We start from the raw sequence: 27741 nt of genomic DNA on the forward strand, positions 1-27741 counted from the left end.
GACTGGACGTCCGTGGGGAGCTGTCCATGGTGCTGAATTTCCCAGTGCTCAGTTCCTGCTGTTTTGTGATGGTCTCGTCTCTCGGTCTTTAGTATATTAAAATACTTAGTCGTGACTATATCTGTCAAATACTGCAGTTGCTTTGTCACTGTTTATTATTGCTCATGCATAGTTTTCAAAGAAAATGTTCTGTACTCACTGTATGAAACTTGAATACCGTGGCAAGGGAATTAAGATGCACTAGCCAGCACTCAGTAACGTGGATATTACCTGATGACGCTATATTTCGGCGCACGATGAGAGGAAGAGATTGCAGACAGCGCTGCCACCCTCATCGTCGCAGCAGCGTTGATGCTGCGGCTGTGGTCCCGCAGCCAAGTAAAGGGAACCAGTAGCCTACATTGGCACCGATTTGTAAGCTTCGTGACGGCGAGATTTAGAGTGACAGCATGATTGTATAAATGGCTGTAAACACAATGGCTGTGAGTTACCAGCGCCTAGGATTGCCCACGATACGGAGGAGCCCGGTAACGCGCTTTTTAAATAGTTCGATTTATTGATAAGAGTTGTGGTCAAGTTTGGGTGGGCAGGGTGAATGCGGCATCGCTCACTGGCTGCAGCTTAAGCATAGCACTGCGGTGCAGAGCCTGATTTTAGCCTAGTCATGCAATTGATGCAGCAAGACAGAGAACGATGGCTATAAAAACCCGACTGCAATATTTAGCATGTCGAGCTAAGGGCAATGTCCATGTTTGAAGTAGCCTGAAGCTAGATTTAGATGGCGACGTCAAATTAATATCAGAGCTCTTTATGGAATAATCAACATTTCCCACTGTATTATGTCGATGTCCTATGCATATTTAAGTTTTAACAGCTGGCATCTTGAATTATACAAAACCCATATGTTAGTAAGGCTAGACCTGCATCACCACAGTCATGTGATAAAAATGGGGGTGTGAATTCTTTTTCAAATTGAGCTAATAAGATTGCCATCCTAAATGCTTTACTTGTGATGCCTGATGCTGAATATCGCTCTGAAGTTCAATCAAAGCCTCATCCCTAAATAGAATTCACCCTACCTACTTTCTATCCTTGGTTAGTGAAGCCATTTTCTATTGAATACAACTTCAATACACCTGTGATAGGCAGGATAGGTCCAGCTTTCCTCCTTTAATTGACAGTGGGTCAGACTGAGAGGCTTTGTCTGCCTGAGCCTGATTGCTTGTTAGCGCTGTCAATATGTCCATTCTGGGTGAACAGATGACGGCTATGCATCCAGAAGTCCCTTCCTTTCATAGTGAACAGACTGGCCTGGTTTTGGGTAAAAGGCATGGTCCAGGGTTTGTCAAAGCTCTAGATCAGGGCTCACTGTCCATCAGTGACGGTGTCCCTCTTCCTCCCTGTTTCCAGGCCTCCTTCCCTGGGAACCTCCACCTGGTGCTGGTGCTGAGACCCACCAGCTTCTTCCAGCGCACCGTCACAGACCTGGGCTTCCGCTTCAGCCAGGAGGACTTCATGCTCAAGATGCCAGTAAGGCAGATCATTTACCAAATCCAACACTTCACCACACATGTACATAGTACTAAACACAGTCAATAATGTGTCCATTATTATATCTCTCCTCTATTAGGTGGTGATGCTGAGCTCTGTGACAGACCTACTGAGATACATTGATGAGAATCAATTGACCTCAGAGTTTGGTGGAACCCTGGATTACTGCCACAGTGACTGGATCGTCCTGAGAACAGTACATACATACCTTAAACTTACATACCATCAACCATGCAGCGACTCAGAACCCCAGCATAAATATTGCAACATGTCTGATGTGGCGAAACACATTCAAACTTGGCCTGTATGTCTGCACCGTTCTGAGTGATGACGTCAGAGTATAAATGTAGAAACTCTGTGATGACGTCCCTGTGTTGTGTGCTCTCTGGCTTCCCTCCAGGCCATAGAGAGCTTTGCGGTGACAGTTAAGGACATAGCTCAGATGCTGCAGGCGTTTGGCACAGAGCTGGCAGAGCCAGAGCTGCCAGATGAGGGCACCGCCATCGTACACCTCCTCTCAATCCACACTGACAAGTACAGGAAACTAAAGGTATAACTGCAGCACTCTGTTTCACACACCTTTTACGCTAGGCTCCATGATAATGTGTGACAGTCACGTATCAGCGGCAGACTAACTGAAATCTAGTCTACATTGACCCACTGATGTTTTATAGCCATTTTTCTTGTCTGTCTTGTACAGGAGGCGATATGGTCTGTATCAAAGGAGGGTCGTCACCTGCTGGCTAGCCTGGAGGCCTCTGGGAGAGAGGAGGATTCACTATGGGATATCAGGCTGGACTGGGAGACTGTGCAGAGGTATATAACCTCAGAGGGATAATCATACTACCGTCTGCCTAAATGTAATAGAGTGGCCCATCTATTACAACCTCTCTCTCGCTGGTCTTCAGGCTACTAGCCCAGCTGAGGGACATGGAGTCAGCCTTTGACGGCTTCTTTGAGAAGCATCATCTGAAGCTCCAACAGTACCTCCAGCTGCTCAGATACGAACACAGCTTCCAGGAGGTGAGACTGACCGTTTACGTCATGGATGGATTGTTGATTAATTGGCCTATGCCGAGAGGCAACTCCTGAACGAAACCCATAGAGTGTAGAGTTCAATTGGATATTGGATGAGGTGTTTTGAAGTTGGGAGGTTCATATGGGTGGAACTAATGTCTCTCCTCTTGTGGTCAGATGGAGTTGTCTCTGGAGCGTCTGGCGACCCAGGAGAGGGAGGTGTCGTTGTCAGGGGAGACGCTGACTCAGACAGAACAGACACTCAGGGACCTGGACAGCCTGGAGGCTCACGCACAGGTCAGTATTTAGTAGGACACACTCCCTCATCAGATCAATGGACCAGGACTACACCTAACGTATACTTAAGCCTCAGGACCTGACTTACAAATGGTGGTTGGCAGAGATTGTCTTCTCTGGGTCTCGCGTGCTTTTGGTAACGGCATTGGTTGTGGAGCTAGGCTTGAATTGTATTTGCCATGGTGATACTGTATTTGTGTAGACCTCCTGCATGTTATTGTATGTAACTGACTGTGGTGTCCTGGATGTTGCTAGGAGGAGATGGCCCGTGCCCAGACCATCATCCTCCACGGTCACCAGCTGGCAGCCTGTCACCACTACGCCATGGCCCTGATCGTGCAGCGCTGCAACGAGCTACGTCACCGCTGTGACACGCTCAGTAAGGCCCTGAGGGCCAAACACACACACCTCTCCCAGGCCCACCAGCTGCTGCTACGCTTGGATCAGGTAAAGGACACACACATACACACATTTATTTACACTAATACACACACTATCACACACACAAACAAGCGTTTCGCTACTCCCGCAATACCATCTGCTAAACACGTCTGTGACAAGTAACATTTGATTTGAGTATCTAGCTGTTGATCTGTGTAGATGAAGTGCTGGCACAAAACCAAGCCCTAAAATATTTTTGGTTACCTTTATTCTCTCTCAAGTGCTAACCTATATCCGATTATGACTGGTCAGTGTGCATGACATTGTCTCGTCCCCACCATAGGCCCAGAGTTGGTGTGACGACGGGGCCTACTTGTTGGCCCAGCAGCTGGTGGAAAAGTTCCAGTCTAAGGAGGGGGCCCAGGCTGCTCTGAAGGACATAGACAGATTCCTGGAGGGGGCTCCGTCTCTCCTCAGCTCAGGACCTGACCTCCTGGCCGTGGAGTTTGAGTCTGTCCTCACCCCAGAGATACAGGTTAAACACCAACCAGTGTCTCTCATTCACAAACAGCTCTATGGTTTAAATAGAAAATCCCTCTGTAATGCTTCTCATGAACCATCTGTGTCTAATCCCTCATAAGGCTTTCTATACACATATGTTTCGCTAACACTGTTTCGCTAACACTGTTTCGCTTACACACTGCAAATCCTCTAAGCCCCCCCCCTTCTTTCTTCATCCTCCACAGGTCCAGATAGGGAAGACATTTGAGAAGCACACAGCGGTGCAGGAGATGATCCACAACAGACAGGTCTGTCTGAGGAAGCTGGCTGATAAACACGTCCGTCCCATTCAACTGGTGGCCCCCCGGCCAGAGAACCCACCCCGCTCCAAGTCCCCACTATTCTCCCCCAAGCATGGTAAGAGGAGGTAGTGGACACACGCACTTGATGGTTGAGGAGATTTGTCACAGTAGATTAAACAGCATCAGACTGTATTTTTATTTTATTTATTTATTTCACCTTTATTTAACCAGGTAGGCAAGTTGAGAACAAGTTCTCATTTACAATTGCGACCTGGCCAAGATAAAGCAAAGCAGTTCGACAACATACAACAACACAGAGTTACACATGGAGTAAAACAAACATACAGTCAATAATACAGTAGAAAAATAAGTCTATATACAATGTGAGCAAATGAGGTGAGATAAGGGAGGTAAAGGCAAAACGGCCATCCATGGTGGTAAAGTAAAATACAATATAGCAAGTAAAACACTGGAATGGTAGATTTGTAGTAGAAGAAAGTGCAAAGTAGAAATAGAAATAATTGGGTGCAAAGGAGCAAAATAAATAAATACAGTAGGGGAAGAGGTAGTTGTTTGGGCTAAATAATAGATAGGACATGTATAGGTGCAGTAATCTGTGAGCTGCTCTGACAGCTGGTGCTTAAAGCTAGTGAGGGAGATAAGTTTCAGAGATTTTTGTAGTTCGTTCCAGTCATTGGCAGCAGAGAACTGGAAGGAGAGACGGCCAAAGGAGGAATTGGCTTTGGGGGTGACCAGAGAGATATACCTGCAGGAGCGCGTGCTACAGGTGGGTGCTGCTATGGTGACCAGTGAGCGGAGATAAGGGGGGACTTTACCTAGCAGGGTCTTGTAGATGACCTGGAGCCAGTGGGTTTGGCGACGATTATGAAGCGAAGGCCAGCCAACGAGAGCGTACAGGTCGCAGTGGTGGGTAGTATATGGGGCTTTGGTGACAAAACGGATGGCACTGTGATAGACTGCATCCAGTTTGTTGAGTAGGGTATTGGAGGCTATTTTGTAAATTACATCGCCGAAGTCGAGGATCGGTAGGATGGTCAGTTTTGCTGTATTGCTGATTGCTTCTGGCTAGAGAGGTTTACATGTTTCATCATCCAGCTGTCCTCAGCCCAGGGCTTCACACACGTCCCCCCAGCCCTGCAGTGAAGTATTCAAAGCAGCCAACTACAGGATCCAGTAATGAGGAAGCCCACAGTGTTTGTGCTCGACCTGAGTTAAAGATTTACCTGTTTTGGCCCAGCAGTATAATCAGTCCTTAGGGGATACTGGGGCAGCAGGTAGCCTAGTGGTTAGAGCGTTGCGCCAGTAAGCGAAAGGTTGCTAGATCGAATCACCGAGCTGACAAGGTAAAAATCTGTTGTTCTGCCTCTGAACAAGGCAGTTCTTGTGTTTTATCAGCATTATTAACATGTTATCCAGACAGGTCTTGTGTTTTATCGAAACGTACATCATTATCATCTTCAGCTGAGAGGTAATCTTTTGCAGGGGTCGACGGTTTGAAGTTCTCCTTCGATCTGTCACTTCCTGGGAAGAGGACGTCACGGAAAAGCCCCGGCTCCAGAAAGGTGAGATGGAGGAAAGGATGACGTAAACGTGGAGAAATGAAAGAAAGTGAATAACCACAGTGGAGAAAGAACTTTGAATGCTGTCGCAGTTCACACACCTCACTATGAATGTCACCGTGGCAACAGTACAGCTGTGATGTTTACATTAAAGTCAGTAATCTTTCGGTAGTCGTAAAGGCTCGAGGTGGATTTCCTTCTTTAATCTGTGTTATCTGAGGATGTTACATCCTGGTTGTCTCTGTGTGACCTGTCTGTCTCAGATCGAGGTGATGCATGACTACCAGGAGAATAGGAGCTCCCTGCTCTCCAGCCTGGAGGGAGAGGACAGCCCAGACCTTCTCAAACGGTCTGTCTACTCATCCTCTATATAATCCCTCTGTAGTCTTCCTGATTCCTTATGTTCAGACATAATACTAATGAGGCCCTCTGGCCCTGTGTCTCCACAGTCACGTGATGAGGGAGCTAATCGAGACGGAGAGAGTCTATGTGGAGGAGCTGCTGTCAGTGCTGCTGGTGAGAAGATACACAGCACTGTTTCACCATTTCTGGATTACTAGAGAGTTCTCTATACTGATGTATGTGTATATGCTCGTAGGGATACAGGGGAGAGATGGAGAACCCAGGCCTTTCAGGGCTCCTGCCCCCCATCCTTCAAAGTAAGAAAGACATCCTGTTTGGAAACATGCCTGAGATCTACAACTTCCACAGCAGGCAAGGACACACACACACACACACCACACACACACACACCACACACACACACACACACAAACAAACAGTATACATCCTGTGGTTTAGAGGAAGGATCCGCACTGTCATTGACCCGTGAGCAGTCATTAATGTTGTTTTCCATAAGCATTTGGAGCCTCAATGAACTGTGAGATTGAACCAATCATTGCATCCACATAGCCTCTATGATCTAATGCTAAATCTTAAAAACAACCAAGAAAAGTGTATTTCTCTCAAATGTTGTGCACAAATCGGTTTACATCCCTGTTAGTGAGCATTTCTCCTTTGCCAAGATAATCCATTCACCTGACAGGTGTGGCATATCAAAAGGCTGATTAAACAGCATGATCATTACACAAGTGCAGTTTTGTCGCACAACACAATGCCACAGATTTCTCACATTTTGAGGGAGCGTGCAATTGGCATGCTGACTGCAGGTGTTGCCAGACAATTTAATGTTAATTTCTCTACCATAAGCCGCCATCAACATCGTTTTAGAGAATTTGGCAGTCCGTCCAACCGGCCTCACAACCGTGGACCACGTGACAACGAACACAATTGCATTTTATCAATGGCAATTGAAATGCACAGAAATACCGTGATGGAATTCTGAGGCCCATTGTGAGGTCCATTTCTCTTAAAGTATCTGTGACCAACAGATTCATATCTGTATTCCCAGTCATGTGAAATCCATAGATTAGGGCCTAGTTTATTTATTTAAATTGACTGATTTCCTTATATGAACTGTAACTCAGTAAAATCTTTGAAATTGTTGCATGTTGCGTTTATTTTTGTTCAGTATACTAGCCAGTTTCCTCTATCCAGCTGTGTGAGTTAGTTCAAGTGTTTATTAGTGGCTCTGTCTGTATCACAGGAGGTTGGTGGCACCTTATTTGGGGAGGATGGGCTAGTGGTAATAACGGGAGTAGAATCAGTGGAATGGTGTAGTACATCAGACATATGGTTTACATGCGTTTGATGCCATTCCATTAGCTCCGTTACGGCCATTATTATTGTGAGCAGCCTTCTGTGATCTGCATTTTCTATCTCCTGCCTGCTGGGCCTGCTCCCCTGCTGGGCTGAATGGCTTAATTGAATGACTGCATGAGGCCCGAAGCCAATTAGAGCGCCTCTAACTGGTGTTAAATGTGAGTTGCTCAAACAAGCATTTGATTATGCCAATGAGAGAGGAAACTGGCAGACACAGGGGGCTCAGTGGCACGGCTGTGTGGGTGACCCCAGTCATTAACTATGGAGGAGGGCAGGATAGGGGCCTACTGTGAGGCTGACTGTGTGGTGATGGTTGCTGCTGTGTGTGGTTAGGGTATGACCTATTGACTTGACCTGTCTGTGACCTTTGACCTCTGACTCTTGCTTCGACAGGGTGTTCCTGCAGGACCTGGAGGGCTGCCTGGAGACCCCAGAGGGAGTAGGGGCCTGCTTTCTGGAGCGGGTGAGGAAAGTCTATAGTGTGTGTGTGTGTGTGTGTATACATGTCTGTGGTTGTTTCTGAACAATGTCTTTACTTGCATGGATGGTGTGTCATTGGACATGTTTGTGTGTATTTCCAGAAGGAGAATTTCCAGGTGTATGAGTGTTACTGTCAGAATAAGTCTCGCTCAGAGTCCTTATGGAGGCAGTTCTCAGACTGTGCCTTTTTCCAGGTGAAGAAATGTTTCTGTCTGTCAGCCCACTACTGCTCTCTATTGATAGCGATAATATTCTTTTTTTTAATGACACAAAATCACATATCATTTTAAATAGATTCACTGTTGTGGTAAAGCAGTATTAAAGCCTTCCCAATCTTGTCCCTCCTCGACATATTCCACAGGAGTGTCAGAAGAAGCTGGAGCACAAACTGGGCCTGGATTCTTACCTGCTGAAACCAGTACAACGCCTTACCAAGTACCAGCTACTACTGAAGGCATGACACACACACCACTACACAGCATACCATGCCACTATTGCAGCGTCTATACTAGATAAAACTATGCGGAACCTTTATCATAATTCAATGTCCCCAAATCCTGTAAATGGCAACAGCACTCTTACATAACCTAGCTCTACAGAGGGACATTCCTTTCAATGAATTGAATGCATGACATTAGGGATTACAGATTAAATGACAGAGAAATCCCATCTGGTTAATGGGGACTGCTACCAATTTTCTTTCCTGTGTTAGTCCCTGTTAAACGACAAAATAAGGAAAATCTTACGCGCAACACATCTATTTTATAGTACAGCTGGAGAATTTGGGATTTTAACTTTTATCAGATATTGATGTGTACCAGACATTGATTGGTGTGTGTGTGTGTGTGTGTGTGCGTGATTTAGGAGCTACTGAAGTACAGTCCAGGAGGCTGTGAGGGGACCTCGGAGCTACAGGGAGCGCTAGCAGCCATGCTGGACCTCCTCAAGTCAGTCAATGACTCCATGCATCAGATCGCCATCACAGGCTACCAGGTGGGGCCTGGTGCTTCAGCCCTGTGCTGCTGACACTGTACAGCAAAGTGGTTTGAAATCTAATCATAGCATACAGTATATTGGCAATTTATACAATTCTGTCAGTATGTGTAGCATTAGATGAGCTAACTAAACCAGTCCCTATGTGATGAACTGTGTAAGGGTCAGAGACGGGATCAGTCTGTGTATTGTTCACCCAGGGAGAGTTGTCCGACCTGGGCCGGGTGCTGATGCAGGGCTCCTTCAGTGTGTGGATCAGCCATAAGAAAGGCCCCACCCGTATGAAGGAGCTGGCCCGCTTCAAGCCCATGCAGAGACACCTGTTCCTGTACGAGAGAGCCCTGCTCTTCTGCAAGCGCAGGGAGGAGCATGGAGAGGGTGCAGACAAGACCCCCTCCTACAGCTTCAAGCACTGTCTCAAGGTATGTGTGTGTGTGTGTGAAGGCGGTACTCTCTGACATGTGCTGCCTTTCGGAACGGTCTCCAGTGGGATGTTTGTTTTGGTTTGTGTGTCAAGGCGAGTGTGTGTGTGTTAATATGCACAGGGCATGGCGGATGGTGTCACACCACCAGATGTTCTCCTCTTGATTTATTACTGAGCCCCTGAGCTTCCTGCCATCACACAGAGGTGTGTGGGCCAGCGGGCCAGACGTATAGCATGTAGCTGACGTGTGCTTGTAGGCCCCAGGTTCAATCAGTATGTGTGTGTAACAGTCAGTGTGTGTGTCCTGACAGATGAGTGCGGTGGGGATTACAGAGAACGTCAAGGGAGATGTGAAAAAGTTTGAGATCTGGTACAGTGGCAGGGAGGAGGTGTACTTAGTTCAGGTAAGGACTACCTCTACTTTGTGGAATGACTGTTGAAATTATTCATGCCACCCAGAAGCGGCGTATGTTCACCACACAAGGACTCGCGACAACAACCACCACCCACTGACTTGTTTGTCATCTGCGTGTTGTTCTGTTCTTTGTTGTGCCTTCTTTGTTGTCAACTTTATGCCATGTTATGATTTGTTATGTATTGTTACAGTGAAATATGTGTTATGTTACTGTGGTGCCATTTTGAGATCATGCCTGTGAGATGCAAATAAAATGTCTTCACAAAAAAAATAAGTATTCAGTCTATCTTGTTATTGCGTTTTGTTGCCATACATTGACTGTGTTCTAATCTTATCTCCCAGGCCAACACAGTGGAGGTTAAGATGGCTTGGCTCAATGATCTGCGAAGGATCCTCACCAACCAGCAGAAACTCCTCAAAGGTTTTGGACGTCACTCACATCCCTCTCCAAAGCACACCCAACAAAGAGTTGGTTTAAATCATCTCAGACATCTTCTCTCTGGTTCTCTTTTTTTCTCTCAGATGAGCATTGTGTCAACAACCAGATGCCAGACCACATTCAACTGTCTCCGCCCTTGTCTGAGAGGTACGTTGGGTGTAAGACACAGCTCCCCAGCTGATGGTGTGAGTGTGGCAGGCAGTTATGTGACCTGTTGAGACGGTTATGATATGTGGTGTTGGGGAGCATATCAACAAGCAGGTATAAAGCTGGGAAATAGAAAATGAGGGGAAGGAGGTTAAGGAGGTGGTGTGTGAAGAGAAGATGTGTGTGTGTGAATGCTCCACTCTCTCCTTTGCTGTCTGGTTGCTGTCCTCCCCCCTCCTCCCCTCCTTCCTCCCCTCCCCCTGCAGGGGTGTGCGGCCGTCCGGAGGGGCTCCTAAGGGCTGTCTGCCGGGGCTGGACTTTGTCTCGCTGTCCGCCAATGTCTTTCAGTGTCTGCGCTCCCGGAGTCCACACCCTCGAAGCCCCCGGCAACGCCCGCGGCCCCGCCCCCCCCCAACCGCCCCCGCCCCCCAGCGCCACTGACCCACCCTGACGCTCAGTGGTAAACTCAGCCCAGCTCTGCATGCCTCGGCCAGGCTCGGCATGGCCCAGCTTGGGGACCTAAACCACCCACAGGGCTGCTGTGTTTGCATACTGACCGTCATCTGCTACCCATTTAATAGCAGACTCCATTCGGCTCATAAATCGCCAGATGCACTTTTCATGTCTTGAGAGACCAATGTCCCAACAGGCCTTCCATCTCAGGCATCTTACCCCAAATGACTGCACCCATCTTTGCATGGGATTTTCAATTTAGCATGGAATGCAAAGCAAATAAACACAAAACGTATTGATTTCCTCATGTTTCCAGCACTAGAACTGCTTCTAAGATGGGGCTCGCTTTTTGAGATCGAATATAACTGAAATGTCACTAAATATAGTAGTTATTTCAAACCCAAAATATAGACCACCTAATACACTGATGAACTAGGATCTTGTTAAATCGAGACCAGATCTTTCCATGCGCCAACATCTGTCTCAGTGTGAACTTGGTTGCACTTGGTCGCTATACGCTGTACTCTGTTTTGCTGCGCTATGGGCTGTTTGGCTGGCGTCTGAAAGGTCATCATGGTGGTGTGAGATGAGTTTGAGAAGTTGAAGAAGTTGCCCATAACCACAGATCAAGGATCAGATGTTCCTCCGAAATTAGTAAAGGTTAGATCTGTGGCTAAGGGCAGCTTCTACCTGGAGCATGATTTCGTTAATTGATTAAGTCTAGATAAAGGTTAAATTAAAATGTATACAAATGGATTGTGTCGTGTTGTCTCTCCCACAGCAAACAGCAGAGGGCGTCGATCAGCTCAGAGGACACTGAGTCAGGGAGGAGCAGTCCAGACCCCCAGTCCCACTCCCCTCAACACCGGCGCAACCGACGCAGTGAGTACACCACCACCCCATACATGTACAGTAGACCGGTTGCCAGACAACTTCACCAAAATGATGCACTCGCATCAATGGGGCAGAAGGCCTCGTGGTGTTATGATTTTGAACGGTCAGATAGCTAGCAACAAGAGGCTGCCATGTGGGGAATAGTAGGTCTCTTGTTTCAGCTAGTTGTATCTTGTTATTGATACCATGTCTTGTTTTGAGGTGTTTTGACTGATGTCACCTGTATGCTAATATGGCGAAAATTCGCTAGCTATCTAACCAACAACTGTAACGATGTATTTGAGAGACAACTAGTGGTTATTGTGGAAATGTATGTTTTCAATAAACATTTGAAGATGAAATACAGTTCATATGTGGTCAATAATCCTTCTGAGTTGACAGTTGTTTTGCCCCTAAATTGCGCACGCATCGGTTTTGTTTCTAAGCAACTCACCTGTCTATAGCCATAACATAATAAAGTAAATACTTGGTAACTATTTGTAGTTATGGTTATTGGGTCATGAGAGATGGTACATGAAACTCCTCTGAATTGACATTGGATTTATGTGGGTATTAATACAATTGCAATCCCGGTTCCCCTAAAGATGCAGGTATTTCACATGGAGGAACTCTGGGGGGGGAAAGTACATTTACATTTAAGTCATTTAGCAGACGCTCTTATCCAGAGCGACTTACAAATTGGTGCATTCACCTTATAATATCCAGTGGAACAACCACTTTACAATAGTGCATCTAAAGTAGGCCTGGGATTTGTCAGCGTCCTCAAGATACAATATTATAGTAATACTTAGGTGCCGATACCATATGTTTTGCAATTCTATATGTATCAAGATTATATATTTTTTTGCGATTCGATGTTCCTTGAGAAAGCCATGCGAAAATTTGTTTTGAAGGTAAAAGTTCTCAAAACCATTTAAACATTTTAGAAAGAAGATGGAGAACAAACTATAGGATGATACATCCTGCAGTTGTATCGCTGGTACAGTGCACTAGCGCTAGCTAACATTACAAATCGATACTTGGGAGTCACAGTATTGATATAAAATCTGGAATAATAACGCAATACTCTACAGTTTAGAAAAAATATATAATTTGATTGTCAATTACTCCGTTTTTAATTGTAATTTATCGCTATAGTTACCACGTATTTACTTTGGGTATTTCTGGTACTTCATTAAGGCACTATATAAGAAGAAACGAGCAAAATGTGTGTAATTTCCAGGCTGGCCCGGGGCGCCTCACTCAGTAGACATCTGTGAGGGTCTGGAGGAGTGGGGTGGAGGTGAGGACCCCTCTCAGCCGTCAGACACCGAGGAGGAGGACGCTGCTCAGCTGGTGAGATGGGTTCTCTACAACATCAATACAACCACTCATTCGTATTTAAACACTAACACACTGTGTGGCCTCGTTCCTTACCCAGGACCTTAAATATGCTTATCAGAAAGGTTAAAGGAACCTCTTCAAGCTCCCTACGTTTAAAGTGTACACTACACGTTTAAAAGGCATACTCTATTAGGCTACAGTTCTACATATCCTTCTCCTAGTCTAACAGAATTGTCTGTCCTCCCAGGCTCCAGGCAGATATAAGGCATTGGCTGAATGTTCACGATACGGCCCAGATGACCTCACCATCAAGAGCGGTGATGTCATCCAGCTGCAGCACGAGGACAGCGAAGGCCACTGGTGAGTGTCGACAGTGTCATTTGTCTGGTGGTAAAGTTGGTTGCCAATGGCAGTCCTAAAAGCAGCGTGTGGCAGTCCTATCGGCTACCATTTTATTTTCATTTCTCAACAATTCTACATGTTGAATGGCCACCATTCGTCAACACCCAGCGGGTTATCTTCTGCGCTCCGCCAATTTCATTATCGTGTGTCCTGCCCTTCACTTTAAAGGTCCAATGCAGCTGTTTGTATCTCAATATTAAATCAGTAAGTACTGTGATTGTTTTCAATTAAAATGGTCAAAGAATTACATTTGCTTTTTAGCAATGAGCAATTTCTCAAGCAAGAATGTTGCTAGGACTGTCTGAGATTGGTCTGAGTGGGGAGGGGAAACAAAACTATCTGTTATTGGCAGAGGGGCTTGGAACTCTATTTCTTAATGACCTATGAACTAATTGACCCCCTGGTGTTGTCACCAGGCAGGCCAAAACTTTTTTTCAAACAGCTCTAACACTAAAATGGCCTTATCACAATTTCTCAGTAATATTCAAACCTCATAGTGGGATTGTTTGTTTAATGAGAAACAGCAAATATCACGTTTTTGACTGCACTGGGCCTTTAACTCCTCTAAAGCCTCCCTCCCTCACTCCATCTCCAGGCTGGTGAAGAACCTGAGTCGCAGACAGGAGGGTATCATCCCAGTCCCCAACCTGCACATGATTCTGGGAAACAGCAGTAGAGGACAGTCCACCAGACTAGGAGGTAAGGTTAGTGTTACAGTACAGAGAAAGAGGTTTCTAAAGCCATTTGTACTCTCAATCCTCCTCTCTGACATGTAGCTCATTAGATGGGTTTGTTTGAATCATTTGTGTCTCCTATCGTTTATGCAGATCCAGGGAATCTGAAGGCCAGAAAGCTCAGCTCCCCTTAGAGGAAAAATGCTGTCTTCAAGTGCTCGCGGGAACTGGGAAAGTGGTTAGTCGGAACCTCGTATTTCCCACTTTGGAGGAGCATTGGAAGGCACACCTTTTTGTTGGACATCTACAAAGATTGACAGACTGAAAAGACAGACTGTTTTCCATTAGACATTGTGAGGTCATGACTGATGGAATATCTTAAACTCTGCTTCCTCAAAGTGCTCTGATTGGCCACGATTAGAGACAACTAGCCAATTGAAGAAGGACACAGGAGTTTTAGATCTGGATTTTTGATTGACATTTTTCTGGGCCAGTAACATGAGGACCTGTTTTTTTTGCCCTCCATGATGGACAGTGGACACACTTTATGAATGTTACCCTCCAAACACTTTAGACAGCACAGGGTTCTACCAGCACAAAGGCACACGGTTTGGTGAAGGACAAGGGACATGTGAAAAGGTTTGGGACTTAAAATTCAATCCCCCACTTCCTCTTAGACCCAGCCAATGGGCTGTTCTGTTGTGCTGCTGTAGCTGGATTACATCCATGGACTCTAGCTCTCTGAGGGATTGTTGACCGTCATGGCTAATCAGTGAGAATGCAGTTGGTGTTTGTATGTTTATGTGTGTTCTTATGCGTCATAATAATCCGGGTTTTCGCCTGAAACATTTCTTAAAAAGAGACTTTTGTACATAGCTATGTAATTCATTTTTGATGTGTATACTTGAATGTTGGTCTATTGTTTGTTGACGTTCATTTATTCTACATGCTCGTGTTGTTTAGGTATCCATCCTGTCGTGTTCCTTAAGGCACCCTTAGCTCTCCAAGAGTTGAAATGCCAAAACGTGCCGTGCCATAATGCCTTTTTATTCCTGCAATGTTGGAATCGAGCTCCTCTTTGATAAATGTACTGTTTGCTCCGCAATATCAAACGCAGTCTTGCTTCTACCTCACATCAGACCTATACTCAACTGGCACTTTATCAATGCTTATAAGAGAAATGCGAGCTGAAAGAAAACAAGCTGAAAGCTTTACTACATTTTCAAAGGCTCTAGAGAAATTGAGCTCTCCATGAACGCAATACCTCCTTCATATTTTCCTGATTCATACCTATTCTTTTTCAGTTTTATTTCCGAAGCTCAGTGTGTGTCAATGGAGAGGAGACACACCGCCCCAATATAAATAAAGTTGTTAAGATGTCACGGATGGTAAATTCCGACATCTTGTGAGGTGACGGTGATTGATAGAAGGGTACTTCCTCAGGTCTATAGTGATATGGGGAAGGGCGACTACCAGCGTGGCGCCAGCAAAGACTGATGTCATTCTCCCCAGGATTTCACTCTATCTGTCTCCCCGGTGTGAGCAGCCCTCTGCCCGTGACAGCACAAAATGGAGCTAGAGAGAGCTGGATCAAGAGAAAGGGAGAAATATGGCACTCTTCCTCTACTCGTCTCCTCCACGGCCTTGCAATTAATCTTAGGCTTCCCATTAAACAGGATCATACAGCAAACATGAAATATACCCGCTATGTCGAACGCTTAATTAAATATTGATTGCGGACTTATATGAATTTACTACATCAAATCAAGGCCCCAGTCGGAGGCCTGCCTTTGATATGCTGCGTTTGATGTGGAAATGAGCCAGGAAAACAGCGGGAGCACAGCTCCACACTACTAATGTCTTCTTATTAATTAATTCATAAATTAATTAATTTTGCTATCAAGTTGTTCCTTCGCGGCAGTAAGCAACAGTGCAGCCCAGGAATATGATGTCTGTGCCCTTAACGGAGACCTGTTTGACTGCTGCGCATCGCTTCAATGGGTTTCTCTCCTCATATGACAGAATTAGCTGGGTTTTCTTTTTTTGGGCTCCAACATTCTGCACATTTTGCACTGAACTGTGATGTTCAAAAATAGAAACAGAAATATGCTTGAAAATGCTGTGCGTCTGACAAGCGCTGTAAGCTTGTTGCTAAGTGTTTCTCATAAGAGAACATAGCATGGCTAACTGAATATTGACTGAACATGGCAGGTTTCAGGTTTTTATTATTGTTCTACAGTCATCGTTGTTGATTGGCTGCTTTTTTATACAGCTTCAGTATTGTATATAGACCAAATAAAGTATTTATTGAAATAATACAGGTTTGTTCTGCGCCTTAGAGTTTAATGTTTTTTTTCTATAGTAGAATACCATAAAGCAGTGTTAGTTGCTTGCATACACCCATTTGCCAGTAAATTATCGTTTTTGTTTTCTGAATAAGCATAATAAATGTTCAGTAGGCATAAGCATCTGTTCGCCATACAGGTCTATATCCTGTAAAGCTTTTCTTCACCAGCAGATGGAGGTAAGACAATGCTCTCTCTTTGAATACAAAACGGACACATCTCCTGAACCCCCATAAAAACCTGGAACAAAAGAAGCCAGCGTGGGCCCTGAGGGTCAAAGGTCAGGGGTTAGTCATCCAGGACATCATGCAGCACGCGCTTGGTCACTGACATAACGTGACGTATCCATCTATAGTAATGCGACACTCTGGTGTATACCCCATACTTCCCATCCTTGGCACACTCCTCCCCCCAGCTCACTATCCCTGTAAGGAACCAGGTGTCATGGTAACGGTTGGTATGGGGACCCCCGCTGTCGCCCTGGCACGAGTCTTTGGCCACGTGAGCATAGCCGGCACAGAACATATACTTGGTGATACGGGCACTACTGCTATCCTTACACGACGTCCTCTCTGTAAATGGCACCTCTACCTTCTGTAGTAAGTGAGACGTGGCCCCCTGGAAGCGTGTGCGACCCCAGCCGCTGACCGTAGCCGGGGACTGATCCTTCACCAGGTCCTCGGCGAAGACCTTGGGCCCCAGGCAAATGGGTCTGGCGTGGGAGGAGAATGTGATGGGGTTGTGCAGGCGCAGCAGGGCGATATCATGGTTGTACAGACTCTGCTGGGAGTCGTAGAGTGGATGTTTGTACTGCTTCGACACCTCGTGGTCCTGTTCGGTGCCCTCTTTGTCATTGATGTTATGCTCCCCTGGAGAGGTACAATAACTAAATTAAGCAATCAAGTAATCCATCTGTAATCAATCAATATGAATCATCCTAGTAAAGAATTTAGTTTTAGTCATAGACACAATGAAATAGATACAAATCATACACCTATGAACACGCTCCTGTGTAAAATAGTGAGAACGCACGGTAGCTGAGCTTAAAAAAACGAACTGGAATTGTGCCTTACCCACTCTGACGAAGAAAGATCCCTGCTGTCCCTCCACCAGACAGTGGGCAGCAGTGATGACCCACAACTGACTGAGGATAGAGCCCCCACAGAACACCTGACCACTGGGCCTCTGCACCAGAGCTGCCTGGGGGAGTAGAGAGCAGGGAGAGCCCGTTACATACAGCACCAGTCAAAAGTTTGGATACACCGACTCGCTCAAGAGTTTCTTAATTTTTACTATTTTCTACATTGTAGAACAATAGGGAATACATCACAACTATTAAATAACACCTATGGAATCATGTAGTAACCAAAAAAGTGTTAAACAAATCAAAATATATTTTAGATTCTTCAAAGTAGCCATCCTTTGTCTTGATGACAGCTTTGCACAATCTTGGCATTCTCTCAACCAGCTTCACCTCGAATGCTTTTCCTACAGTCTTGAAGGAGTTCCCACATATGCTGAGCACTTGTTGGCTGCTTTTCCTTCACTCTGTGGTCCAACTCATCTCAAACCATCTCAATTAGGTTGAGGTTGGGTGATTTTGGAGGCCAGGTCATCTGATACAGCACTCCACCACTCTCCTTCTTGGTCAAATAGCTAGGAGGTGTGTTTTGGGTCATTGTCCTGTTAAAAAACAAATAATAGTCCCACTAAGCGCAAACCAGATGGGATGGCGTATCACTGCAGAATGCTGTGGTAGCCATGCTGGTTTAGTGTGCCTTGAATTCTTAATAAATCACAGACAGTGTCACCAGCAAAGCACCATCACACCACCACCTCCATGCTTCACGGTGGGAACCACACATGCGGATATCATCCGTTCACCTATTCTTCGTCTCACAAAGACACAGTGGTTGGAACCAAAAATCTCAAATTTGGACTCATCAGACCAAAGGACAGATTTCCACTGGTCTAATGTCCATTGCTCATGTTTCTTGGCCCAAGCAAGTCTCTTCTTCTTATTGGTGTCTTTTAGTAATGGTTTCTTTGCAGCAATTTGACCATGGCCTGATTCATGCAGTCTCCTCTGAACAGTTGATGTTGAGATGTGTCCGTTACTTGAACTCTGAAGAATTTATTTGGGATGTAATTTCTGAGGCTTGTAACTCTAATGAACTTACCCTCTGCAGCAGAGGTAACTGGGTTTTCCTTTCCTGTGGCGGTCCTCATGAGAGACAGTTTCATCATAGCTCTTGATGGCTTTTGCATCTGCACTTGAAGAAACTTTCAAAGTTCTTGAAATGTTCTGAATTGACTGACCTTCATGTCTTAAAGTAATGATGGACTGTTGTTTCTCTTTGCTTTTTTGAGCTGTTCTTGCCATAATATGGACTTGGTCTTTTACCAAATAAGGCTATATTCTGTATACCACCCTACCTTGTCACAACACAACTGGCTCAAGCGCATTAAGAAGGAAAGAAATTGCACAAATTAACTTTTAACAAGGCACACCTGTTAATTGAAATGCATTCCAGGTGACTACCTCATGAAGCTGGTTGAGAGAATGCCAAGAGTGTGCAAAGCTGTCATCAAGGCAATGGGTGGCTACTTTGAAGAATCTCAAATTTCAAATATATTTTAATTTGTTTATCACTTTTTTTGGTTACCACAGGATTCCATGTTTTATTTTATGGTTTTGATGTCTTCACTATTATTCTACAATGTAGAAAATAATACAAATAAAGAAAAACCTTTGAATGTGTAGGTGTGTCCAAACTTTTGACTGGTACTGTATATCAGCCCTTACATGGTAATAATAATATATGGATTGTATGAAGCTCTTTTCAAGGACCCAGAGATGCTTACACATACATTCACCAGTGCATAGTGCATCTAGGTATTTTCCCCTCTCTTACCTGCCATGGGATATCTCCAGGGGTGACCGTGTCGCCACCTACAATACGTATTCTGGTGTTGAGTTCTCCGAAGGGGGGCCTGGTGGTATTGGCTGGGGCGAGGGAGGGGGTTGTGGTAACGTTGGCATCTGATCTTGTGTTCTTAAGGGTGAGTAATGATCTAGACATTTCCGTGATCACAGTCCGCCTGTCTCTGCCACAAGGGAACTCCACTGGTGGCATACAAATCCAAATTAAGCAGGGCTGGTTGGTAACACTACGTCAAGTTACTCTACACCAATGTCGTAACGTCGTAATCACACTACTGTATGACATGTTGCTACACAGTACTTTAGCAAGATTATGGTAAAGGTATAGCAAGACCTGTGAATGTTGTGGCTACCTTCAGGATTGCAGTTGACTTGATCCTGAGCCAGCTTGTAGCCCTCTGCACAGCTACACTCTGCCCCATAGGTGCCCAGGCTCTCGCAGAAGTGCATACATTCTCCATTATTCACCACACACTGTCTAGCCGTTACTGTGGGGAGAAACCCACATCATCAACCCACATCTAAAGAGATGAGGCATGTTAAATCATATAACAAATAGAATAAGTAAGTATGGTTGCGATTGTTATGGCCAACATGTTGTTTTACAACCGTGTTATTGCAATGTTATAGGAGTGACGTCCAGGCAGAGTTTACATAGAGTGTCCTCAATTGGTTTGAGCTGGACAAACCTGCCCCGAACTGAGGGAAATGGACGACATTTGTCAAGGCCTATGCTCCTTATAGGAGCCAATGGCATAAGTCAAGTAAGCAATTATTACTGTACCTATCTCACAGTTGGTCCCAGTGAAGCCTCGTAGACAGCTGCAGGTGTAGGATGCTTTCTGGTCTTTACAGGAGCCCTGGTTAAGACAGGGGGATGACTTACACTGGTCCCCATCTGAGACATAACAGAGCATTATTGACGCAATTTACATTACACCAAGTTTCATATATATACACACACGATAACATACGCACTATACATACACATGGATTTAGTACTGTAGATATGTGGTAGTGGTGGAGTAGGGGCCTGAGGGCACACAGTGTGTTGTGAAATCTGTGAATGTATTGTAATGTTTTAAAATTGTATAAACTACCTTTATTTTGCTGGACCCCAGGAAGAGTAGCTGCTGCCTTGGCAGCAGCTAATGGGGATCCATAATAAATACAAACACAAATACTGCTAAACGCTACAGTTTGAAACCCACACAGTACACACAGCTCTGAGTCACAGCTTAATCCTCTCTGTGCCAACCCGACAGTTAATCATTAAGCAAAGTCACCTTCATAACTGAACCAAAACTCCATCTGAAAAATAAACACACAATCTTCAGAATATCACAAGTTAACCCGTTGATTACACAGTACCGTATTTATGGTGGAGTCTAACCCCACCATACACACGCACACACTCACCGTCTTCTCTTCATTCTCAAATGCTTCCCTGGCCTCCTCCAGGTCACACCTCTCCTCCAGACACTCTCTCTCCAGGTTCCCCCATAACATCTCCTCGAACACCCCTGTGTTGTGACGCCGCTGTCTCCTCAGCACACCGTCTGCTGCCTGGCCTGACAGGAACACTGGGGCTGGAGGGCCAGAGGGAGATGGTAAGGCTGTTAGTTACGGCTGGTGTAGAACTGAGAGAGTAATATTGTTACTAGTGAGAAACCTACTGAAACCATCAGCAGTCAGAGCAGGACTTACCTCCCCAGCCCAGCCGGCAGTCTAGCAGCATCACACACAGGAGAAGGAATAGGTAAACTGTTGCCATCCCTGTCTGATCTGATACTCTGGTATCACAATGCCCAATGCAGAGAAACACACACACCATGGACACACTCTCACCCACTCCAAAGTACAGCTGTCTGTTTACTCTTGAGCCACAGTGACACGGTATGTTTGCTGTTAGTTTGTTTAGAGGCAAAACATTGACATACTGTGGTGTATTTCTAATTTTCTATTTGTACTTTTTGACCAGGCAGGTGAATTAAGAACAGCTTCTTATTTCCAATGATGGCCTAGCTGGCTGGTGGAAGTATCTGTGTACATCCTTTTGTGAACAGATTGTTTTTACATGTTTTTTTTTCTCTGTGATGACTGATTTTTTTTCTAATCGTTCTCTGATGTGTTCCTCTAGGTTTGGACTGTAATCAGAAACGGAGAGAACCTCCGTCTACAAAAAAAACATGCATTTCAGGTAATATACCAGTAGATGGCGCACATGTCTATAAAACAATGTCTACCAATGCTTTGATTGAACATTACGTCATACTGTACGCACACACCCACTGAGATGAAAGGTCTAGGGGTTAGCGTTTCCCTGACCAGCTCACATTACCAGTACAAACCCCAGGGACCTAATTTATCAACCGTGCGTAAATTTCTCACTCAATTCTGGCGTACGTGGAAATTCTAGGATTTGTGTGCGCCACAAATGATTGGTATTTATCAAACTGTCGCACGCAACATACGCATGTTTTCATTGATAAATCAGATCCATAATCTATTATATGTGTGTGCTGGTGAACGAGCGCTACAACCCCGCCTGAAAACGTCCTCCATTCATTCACATTTTATGGAAACAAAAACACCCTCACTTGCTGTATGGTTTGGAAATGTTGGAAAGTGCAATAGCACATTTTATCACATTTCTGTAGAGGTGTGGGCAGAATGTTTCGATCTTTTGCAGGGACTTTTTCAAACTAAAATGCAAACTAATCGCCTATAGCGAGTGCCAAACACTGGCTGTGCATTCTGCATAATTGATTGCCTTTTCAAACAATTTAAATGTAAATGCTACAGCTCACACTATGCAAAATAATAATGGTTGTTCAATATTTCGTTTGTCAATAGATAATTGTGTTTCTATCTCCTTTCTTGGTATAGGCTCTGAGATTAAAGACACTATAATGTCGCGCTCCTATCTCAGTCACAGTAATACTGCAGCTTCTATACAGTAGGCTACCGGTCTATTTACTTTCGAGCATGCTTAGCTATCGAATGAGTGGTGGGTAAATGGTAGCCTAATATTTGTTCTGTAACGGGAGAAAAAATGTTGTCAGAAAATATTATTATGATTTGGGCCCATATAATAAAAGTCAAAGAAACACTTTACTCTACATGCTGTTATGATATCACCTTACCAACGGCAAAAGCATTTGTTTTGTCATTGGCCTACTTTGTAATGCTTTTATTAGCCTACAATTATTATAATTCCTTTTCGTCAAACACTTCAATTTCCCTCAAAAGAACACCGTTTGCTTGTAATACAGTTCTTCAACCACCAGAAATGGTCTGAGATATTATCGGAGAAATGCACACTGTCCTGTCAAGTTCAAGATTTGATAAACGCCAACCTTTGCGGGAAAAGTCCCACATGCAAGGATAGTATTTTTTGTGCTTATGCACTGTTGATAAATGAGGCCCCTGGGCCTAAGGTTAACCATACACCAGTGAATGGCTAGGCTAATGCAGCTCTCCTGGGTGCTGAGAGGACAGCACTGATGCAGCGTACTGCTGAGGGTCAGTGTCTGTGGTCCAACCCCAGTGTCACTATGTGGTCTGGCCTGGAAAACAGGAGCCCTTCCCTGGTCATATCACCCTCCCTGTGGGGAGTCCCCGGGGTGCTCTGATGGAGCGCCCTATTGATCCAGACCATTTATATTTCATTGAGTCGTTAAAAGGCTAAATAATTCATACTTAAGTAATTAGCACTGGGTTTTATGAGCGAGAGGTTAGGGCGAGTGTAGTTCAAACATGCTGACTTTGTTTTGACAGCCATCAGCAGCTACACCTTCTTCACCTTCTTTTCACAACCTTATTCATGCACTGTGGTTGCACTCCTGTATTTCTCCATGTGATCACCTCAGCCCTGAGAGAAAGCAGGCATTTCCTGCCAAAGACGGTGTCAACCCATTACTACGAAAACATGGAAACGCATACCGTACATAATGTCACATTCTCAACAGTGGATAGACCTACTCCATCTGTCCTATAGCCCTCTGACTCCCAGCCCTGTTTTTCATGCTTAGTTGACATCTAAAAAAGGCTGTGTTAGATGGACCGCAGGGATCTAGGATGGGAGGAGACAGAAGCAGTAGGATTTATAAAGTCAAGGCCATTGAGTTCCTTGATGTGTGTCTCACTCCTGGCTGCCACACGTCCAGAGCACAGCAGGGAATTGGTTGCCGGCTTCAATTAGATGATCTGCTACAATGGTGGATCAGGGCCGGGCCGAGCATGTAATAAACACCCTGATGCCTGCTCAGTGTCATCGATTGTACAGTAGCTCTTGGGGAAGGCAATGCTGGCTTGGGAGGAGTGGTGTGTCACTCTGAGGTTATATCTTTATAGATTCCACACACAACCCACGCCCATGTTGTTGCCTTTTCATCGGCTGCAGGGAAGGATTCTAATTTGTAGAGGGGTTATTTTTGACGTGTTAAAACATCCCTCTGGCTGGCTGTGAATCGAAGTGCCTCCACAGACCAGACCAGCAGAGCCTGTTATATCTACACTAGGAGTAGTATGTCTCGATATACTCTGAATGGTTTCCAAGGAATTCAGTTGTATACAAACATAGGATTTGCTAATGCTTTCAGAATGTTGACACACTCATCTAGCGCCATTACAACAGTCAACAGCTCTGTAAGGTGCAGTTCTATTACAACAGTCAACAGATCTGTAAGGTGCAGTTCTATTACAACAGTCAACAGATCTGTAAGGTGCAGTTCTATTACAACAGTCAACAGATCTGTAAGGTGCAGTTCTATTACAACAGTCAACAGATCTGTAAGGTGCAGTTCTATTACAACAGTCAACAGATCTGTAAGGTGCAGTTCTATTACAACAGTCAACAGATCTGTAGGGTGCAGTTCTATTACAACAGTCAACAGATCTGTAGGGTGCAGTTCTATTACAACAGTCAACAGCTCTGTAGGGTGCAGTTCTATTACAACAGTCAACAGCTCTGTAAGGTGCAGTTCTATTACAACAGTCAACAGCTCTGTAGGGTGCAGTTCTATTACAACAGTCAACAGATCTGTCGGGTGCAGTTCTATTACAACAGTCAACAGATCTGTTTGGCCCTGTCCGGGGGTATCATCGGATGGGGCCACAGTGTCTCCTGACCCCTCCTGTCTCAGCTGCAGTAGTTTGTGTGTCGGGGGGCTAGGGTCAGTCTGTTATATCTGGAGTATTTCTCCTGTCTCTGGTGTCCTGTGTGAATTTAAGTATGCTCTCTCTCTTTCTCGGAGGACCTGAGCCCTAGGACCATGCCTCAGGACTACCTGACATGATGACTCCTTGCTGTCCCCAGTCCACCTGGCCGTGCTGCTGCTCCAGTTTCAACTGTTCTGCCTGCGGCTATGGAACCCTGACCTGTTCACCGGACGTGCTACCTGTCCCAGACCTGCTGTTTTCAACTCTCTAGAGACAGCAGGAGCGGTAGAGATACTCTCAATGATCGGCTATGAAAAGCCAACTGACATTTACTCTTGAGGTGCTGACCTGTTGCACCCTCTACAACCACTGTGATTATTATTATTTGACCATGCTGGTCATTTATGAACGTTTGAACATCTTGGCCATGTTCTGTTATAATCTCCACCCGGCACAGCCAGAAGAGGTCTGGCCACTCCTCATAGCCTGGTTCCTCTCTAGGTTTCTTCCTAGGTTTTGGCCTTTCTAGGGAGTTTTTCCTAGCCACCGTGCTTCTACACCTGCATTGCTTGCTGTTTGGGGTTTTTAGGCTGGGTTTCTGTACAGCACTTTGAGATATCAGCTGATGTAAGAAGGGCTATATAAATACATTTGATTTTGATTTTTTTGATCTGTAGGGTGCAGTTCTATTACAAGTTACAGAGAGACCAAGGCCAAGCGACTAAACTATAAGTAACACCATCAAAAAGTATTGTGTTAAGTTGGATTTCCAAGATTGAAATCAAGACCCATGCTGTTCTGCTGATGTAGCGGGATTTGATCAGTGACTGAGAACCACCACCAGGAGGGAGTAGTAACTTCCTGTCCGAGGTAGGCAGTCTGTCTAGTGTGTCTACCTGCCTATTGAGCCATATCACCCTGGAGAGGGGCGCCAATTTGAGGAAGCCAGGATTCAGGGGTTGGAGCCTCACTGAAGTAACCCTAGAGCCCTGGCAGCCCTGTACGATCCAACATGGCTGCCCTGTTGTCTGTGTCGATTAGGGCAGAGACTGCGGAAAGTGAATTGCTCTTCTCAAGGCTCCTCTACAGACTCTCCTTTCAGCAGAAAGGTCTTAGCAGCAAAGCTCTGCCTAATCTCTCACTTTGTCTGGCTTGGAGTATTAATTTGAGCGGGGATATGCATCTCTGAGGTACTGCCTTCATCTACAATCCCATTGATAGCATATCCTTATATATGATATCTACACATTACCTCTGTCCTCATCTGACTGGTGTAGAAGGAATCCGAGCTTTGCCTTGGTGCCAAAGTTATGGACTTAAGGGCAAGAGGACTGTATTGACATTGGACAAGGGTGGCATTGAATGACATTTAATGGGCTTCTGGTTGCCATTGGGAATTGCATAGGACCGAGATTCCCATGAGGGAAATAGCCAGGATGAACTTTAGGGACAACTCTGGATCATAATGCCTGACCCTAACATTACTCTGTTTGGGGTGCTTGAAATATAGTCAATCCCAAGGACACAGCCTTTTTAGGTTAGTTTCCACTGCTGATCACCATCCTCCCTCGTCAGCCAGGCAGACAGGCCTTACATAAGCAGCCCAGGAGGACAGTCGAGATGATGAGGTAATGCCTGTCAGTGTGTATTAAGGCAGCTCTCTGAGTGGGGAGAGTAGGGATAGTACTCTGCTCTGCTGTACTGCTTGGTGGAGATAGCTACTGTAGTGTATTTATCACGGGAGCTGTGTTTGGGGGTTTGGAGTGAGACGACAGTACGACACACTCTCACTCCTCAGGTAGAGGCAAAATAATTGCTCCTCGAAAGATGAGGAAACCCACCGCAAGGTCAGTCAACGGAAGACTGCGGTCCTCACAGAGCTGGATGAAATGAAGATCAGAGCATAGTGGGTGTGGAGGGAGAAGTCTACATCACTCAGCCTGAATAGCAAGTACTGTGAGGACAACCTTCATGTTGTTTCTCGGGTCTTAAGAGTGAAAAGTCCTCGATCTTCCACAAAGTAGTTTTTTTCCTCCCTTAAACGACAAGGGAAGTAACAGATGCCTTTCAGTGGAGCGATTTAGTGTTCTGTCACCCCAAAAGTATTGAAAACCATGCACGTGCACAATTTTAGAGTGCAACAGTTTTGTACTGCCCACTTTCTACCATACATGACTGATTCACCAGGGCTGTGGATGTATATGACTTGGGTTTGGAACGTACTGTTCAGCATAGGCCAGTAAGTAACCATCTTTGCAAGGACACACTATATGCCTGTACAACCTTCAAATCTCAGTCCCCTCCCTCTACCCCACCCCCCCTGGATAAGGTCATTGACATTAATGTGATATTTGAGAAAGAATAGCTCTGTTAATTAGCCACAGTCATTCTTGAGACTGAAAGGGTAATGTTTCACACCCACGTGCCCTCTCTCCACCCCCTACCCCTGTCTCTGCCAAAGCCAACACTCAGACATTTAAACAAGCTGCTTGATATTTTGCCAAAGACAGAAAAAGGGAACACTCGCCTTAACTGGCTCACAACAGTGATCACAATCCATTTGACTTGAATAGGTCCCTGTTGAAATGTTTTCTGAGGGAAGTTCTGCCAGAACAGAGGCTCTCTGTATGTGGATAGGTTACAGTCTTCATTAATGCTGAGTTCCTCCATTAACAAAAAAAACCGCACTTGTCTTTTCCAACTAGCAGTGACTTTGCTGACAAGTACTTTGCCGAGAGAAAATGTATTCGCTACGATTGTGATGTGGTGTAGTCTCACCTCGCTATCTGAAGATGAATGTACCAATGGAAGTCGCTCTGGATAACAGCGTCTGCTAAATGACTAAAATGTGAAAATGTTTTCATTAATGCTGAGATCCTCCATTAAGAACGCTATTAGTATGGTCAGGAGGGGGTACAATGAAAAAGAATACTACCTCTATTTCATAAGAGCTGTGTGGGAATTGTATGGTAAAGATCTCCTCAGTCCTATTTTAGGCCTACTGTTAAAACAGGAATTAAACTAATACAGCCTACAATTAAGTGCTCAAAACCCCATTCCTGTCCATACCCCCAAAATCTCAATCAATTCAAAGTTTATTTGCGTACACAGATTAGCAGATGTTAAAGCAGGTGCAGCGAAATGCTTGTTTCTAGCCCCAACAGTGCAGTAAGTGTCTAACAGTACACAACTAATATCTAATAATACTAATACACAAATAATCCCAAGAAAAATAGATAAGAAACAAGAGAGACGAAATATCAGAACTCTCCCCCCATGCGCTGACTCGTGATG

General features: G+C 45.0%; 2 protein-coding genes across 2 annotated transcripts in view; one reads left to right on the plus strand and one right to left on the minus strand.

Annotated features, from left to right (window-relative positions):
- The window catches only part of mcf2a (MCF.2 cell line derived transforming sequence a), a 36129-nt gene extending 21001 nt beyond the window's left edge, over nt 1–15128 (plus strand). The window contains exons 5-30 of the mRNA XM_045723914.1: nt 1411–1530; nt 1631–1747; nt 1952–2101; nt 2252–2367; nt 2460–2574; nt 2746–2865; nt 3121–3312; nt 3590–3781; nt 3993–4164; nt 5553–5632; nt 5893–5978; nt 6079–6145; nt 6228–6343; nt 7745–7814; nt 7933–8025; nt 8193–8285; nt 8696–8824; nt 9025–9246; nt 9560–9652; nt 10006–10084; nt 10186–10249; nt 11484–11584; nt 12819–12931; nt 13167–13279; nt 13917–14020; nt 14149–15128. Of these exons, the coding sequence (XP_045579870.1) occupies nt 1411–1530; nt 1631–1747; nt 1952–2101; nt 2252–2367; nt 2460–2574; nt 2746–2865; nt 3121–3312; nt 3590–3781; nt 3993–4164; nt 5553–5632; nt 5893–5978; nt 6079–6145; nt 6228–6343; nt 7745–7814; nt 7933–8025; nt 8193–8285; nt 8696–8824; nt 9025–9246; nt 9560–9652; nt 10006–10084; nt 10186–10249; nt 11484–11584; nt 12819–12931; nt 13167–13279; nt 13917–14020; nt 14149–14189 (2958 nt within the window). The 3' untranslated portion in view covers nt 14190–15128. The remainder of the gene's footprint in view (nt 1–1410; nt 1531–1630; nt 1748–1951; nt 2102–2251; nt 2368–2459; nt 2575–2745; nt 2866–3120; nt 3313–3589; nt 3782–3992; nt 4165–5552; nt 5633–5892; nt 5979–6078; nt 6146–6227; nt 6344–7744; nt 7815–7932; nt 8026–8192; nt 8286–8695; nt 8825–9024; nt 9247–9559; nt 9653–10005; nt 10085–10185; nt 10250–11483; nt 11585–12818; nt 12932–13166; nt 13280–13916; nt 14021–14148) is intronic.
- Nucleotides 15129–16202: 1074 nt separating this feature from the next.
- f9a (coagulation factor IXa) lies at nt 16203–21172 on the minus strand. The gene is made up of 8 exons (XM_014212252.2): nt 20992–21172; nt 20704–20873; nt 20571–20595; nt 20069–20182; nt 19638–19772; nt 19256–19467; nt 17414–17540; nt 16203–17209 (listed from the first exon to the last, which is right to left on the minus strand). The coding sequence occupies exons 1-8, from the start codon at nt 21116–21118 to the stop codon at nt 16629–16631; spliced, it is 1491 nt and encodes a 496-aa protein (XP_014067727.1). The 5' UTR covers nt 21119–21172; the 3' UTR covers nt 16203–16628.
- Nucleotides 21173–27741: the final 6569 nt, after the last annotated feature.

Source organism: Salmo salar, chromosome ssa09, assembly GCF_905237065.1.
Source record: "Salmo salar chromosome ssa09, Ssal_v3.1, whole genome shotgun sequence".
NCBI lineage: Eukaryota > Metazoa > Chordata > Actinopteri > Salmoniformes > Salmonidae > Salmo > Salmo salar.

Bases quoted from the DNA above. Each gene is read 5' to 3' on its own strand.
- f9a (XM_014212252.2), bottom strand. From the start codon at position 21,118: ATGGTGTGTGTGTTTCTCTGCATTGGGCATTGTGATACCAGAGTATCA. The intron at 20,874-20,991 runs GTAAGTCCTGCT...CTGGCCCTCCAG, and splicing joins CTGCCGGCTGGGCTGGGGAG to CCCCAGTGTTCCTGTCAGGC. The intron at 19,773-20,068 runs GTACAGTAATAA...TTCTCCCCACAG, and splicing joins TGGGACCAACTGTGAGATAG to TAACGGCTAGACAGTGTGTG.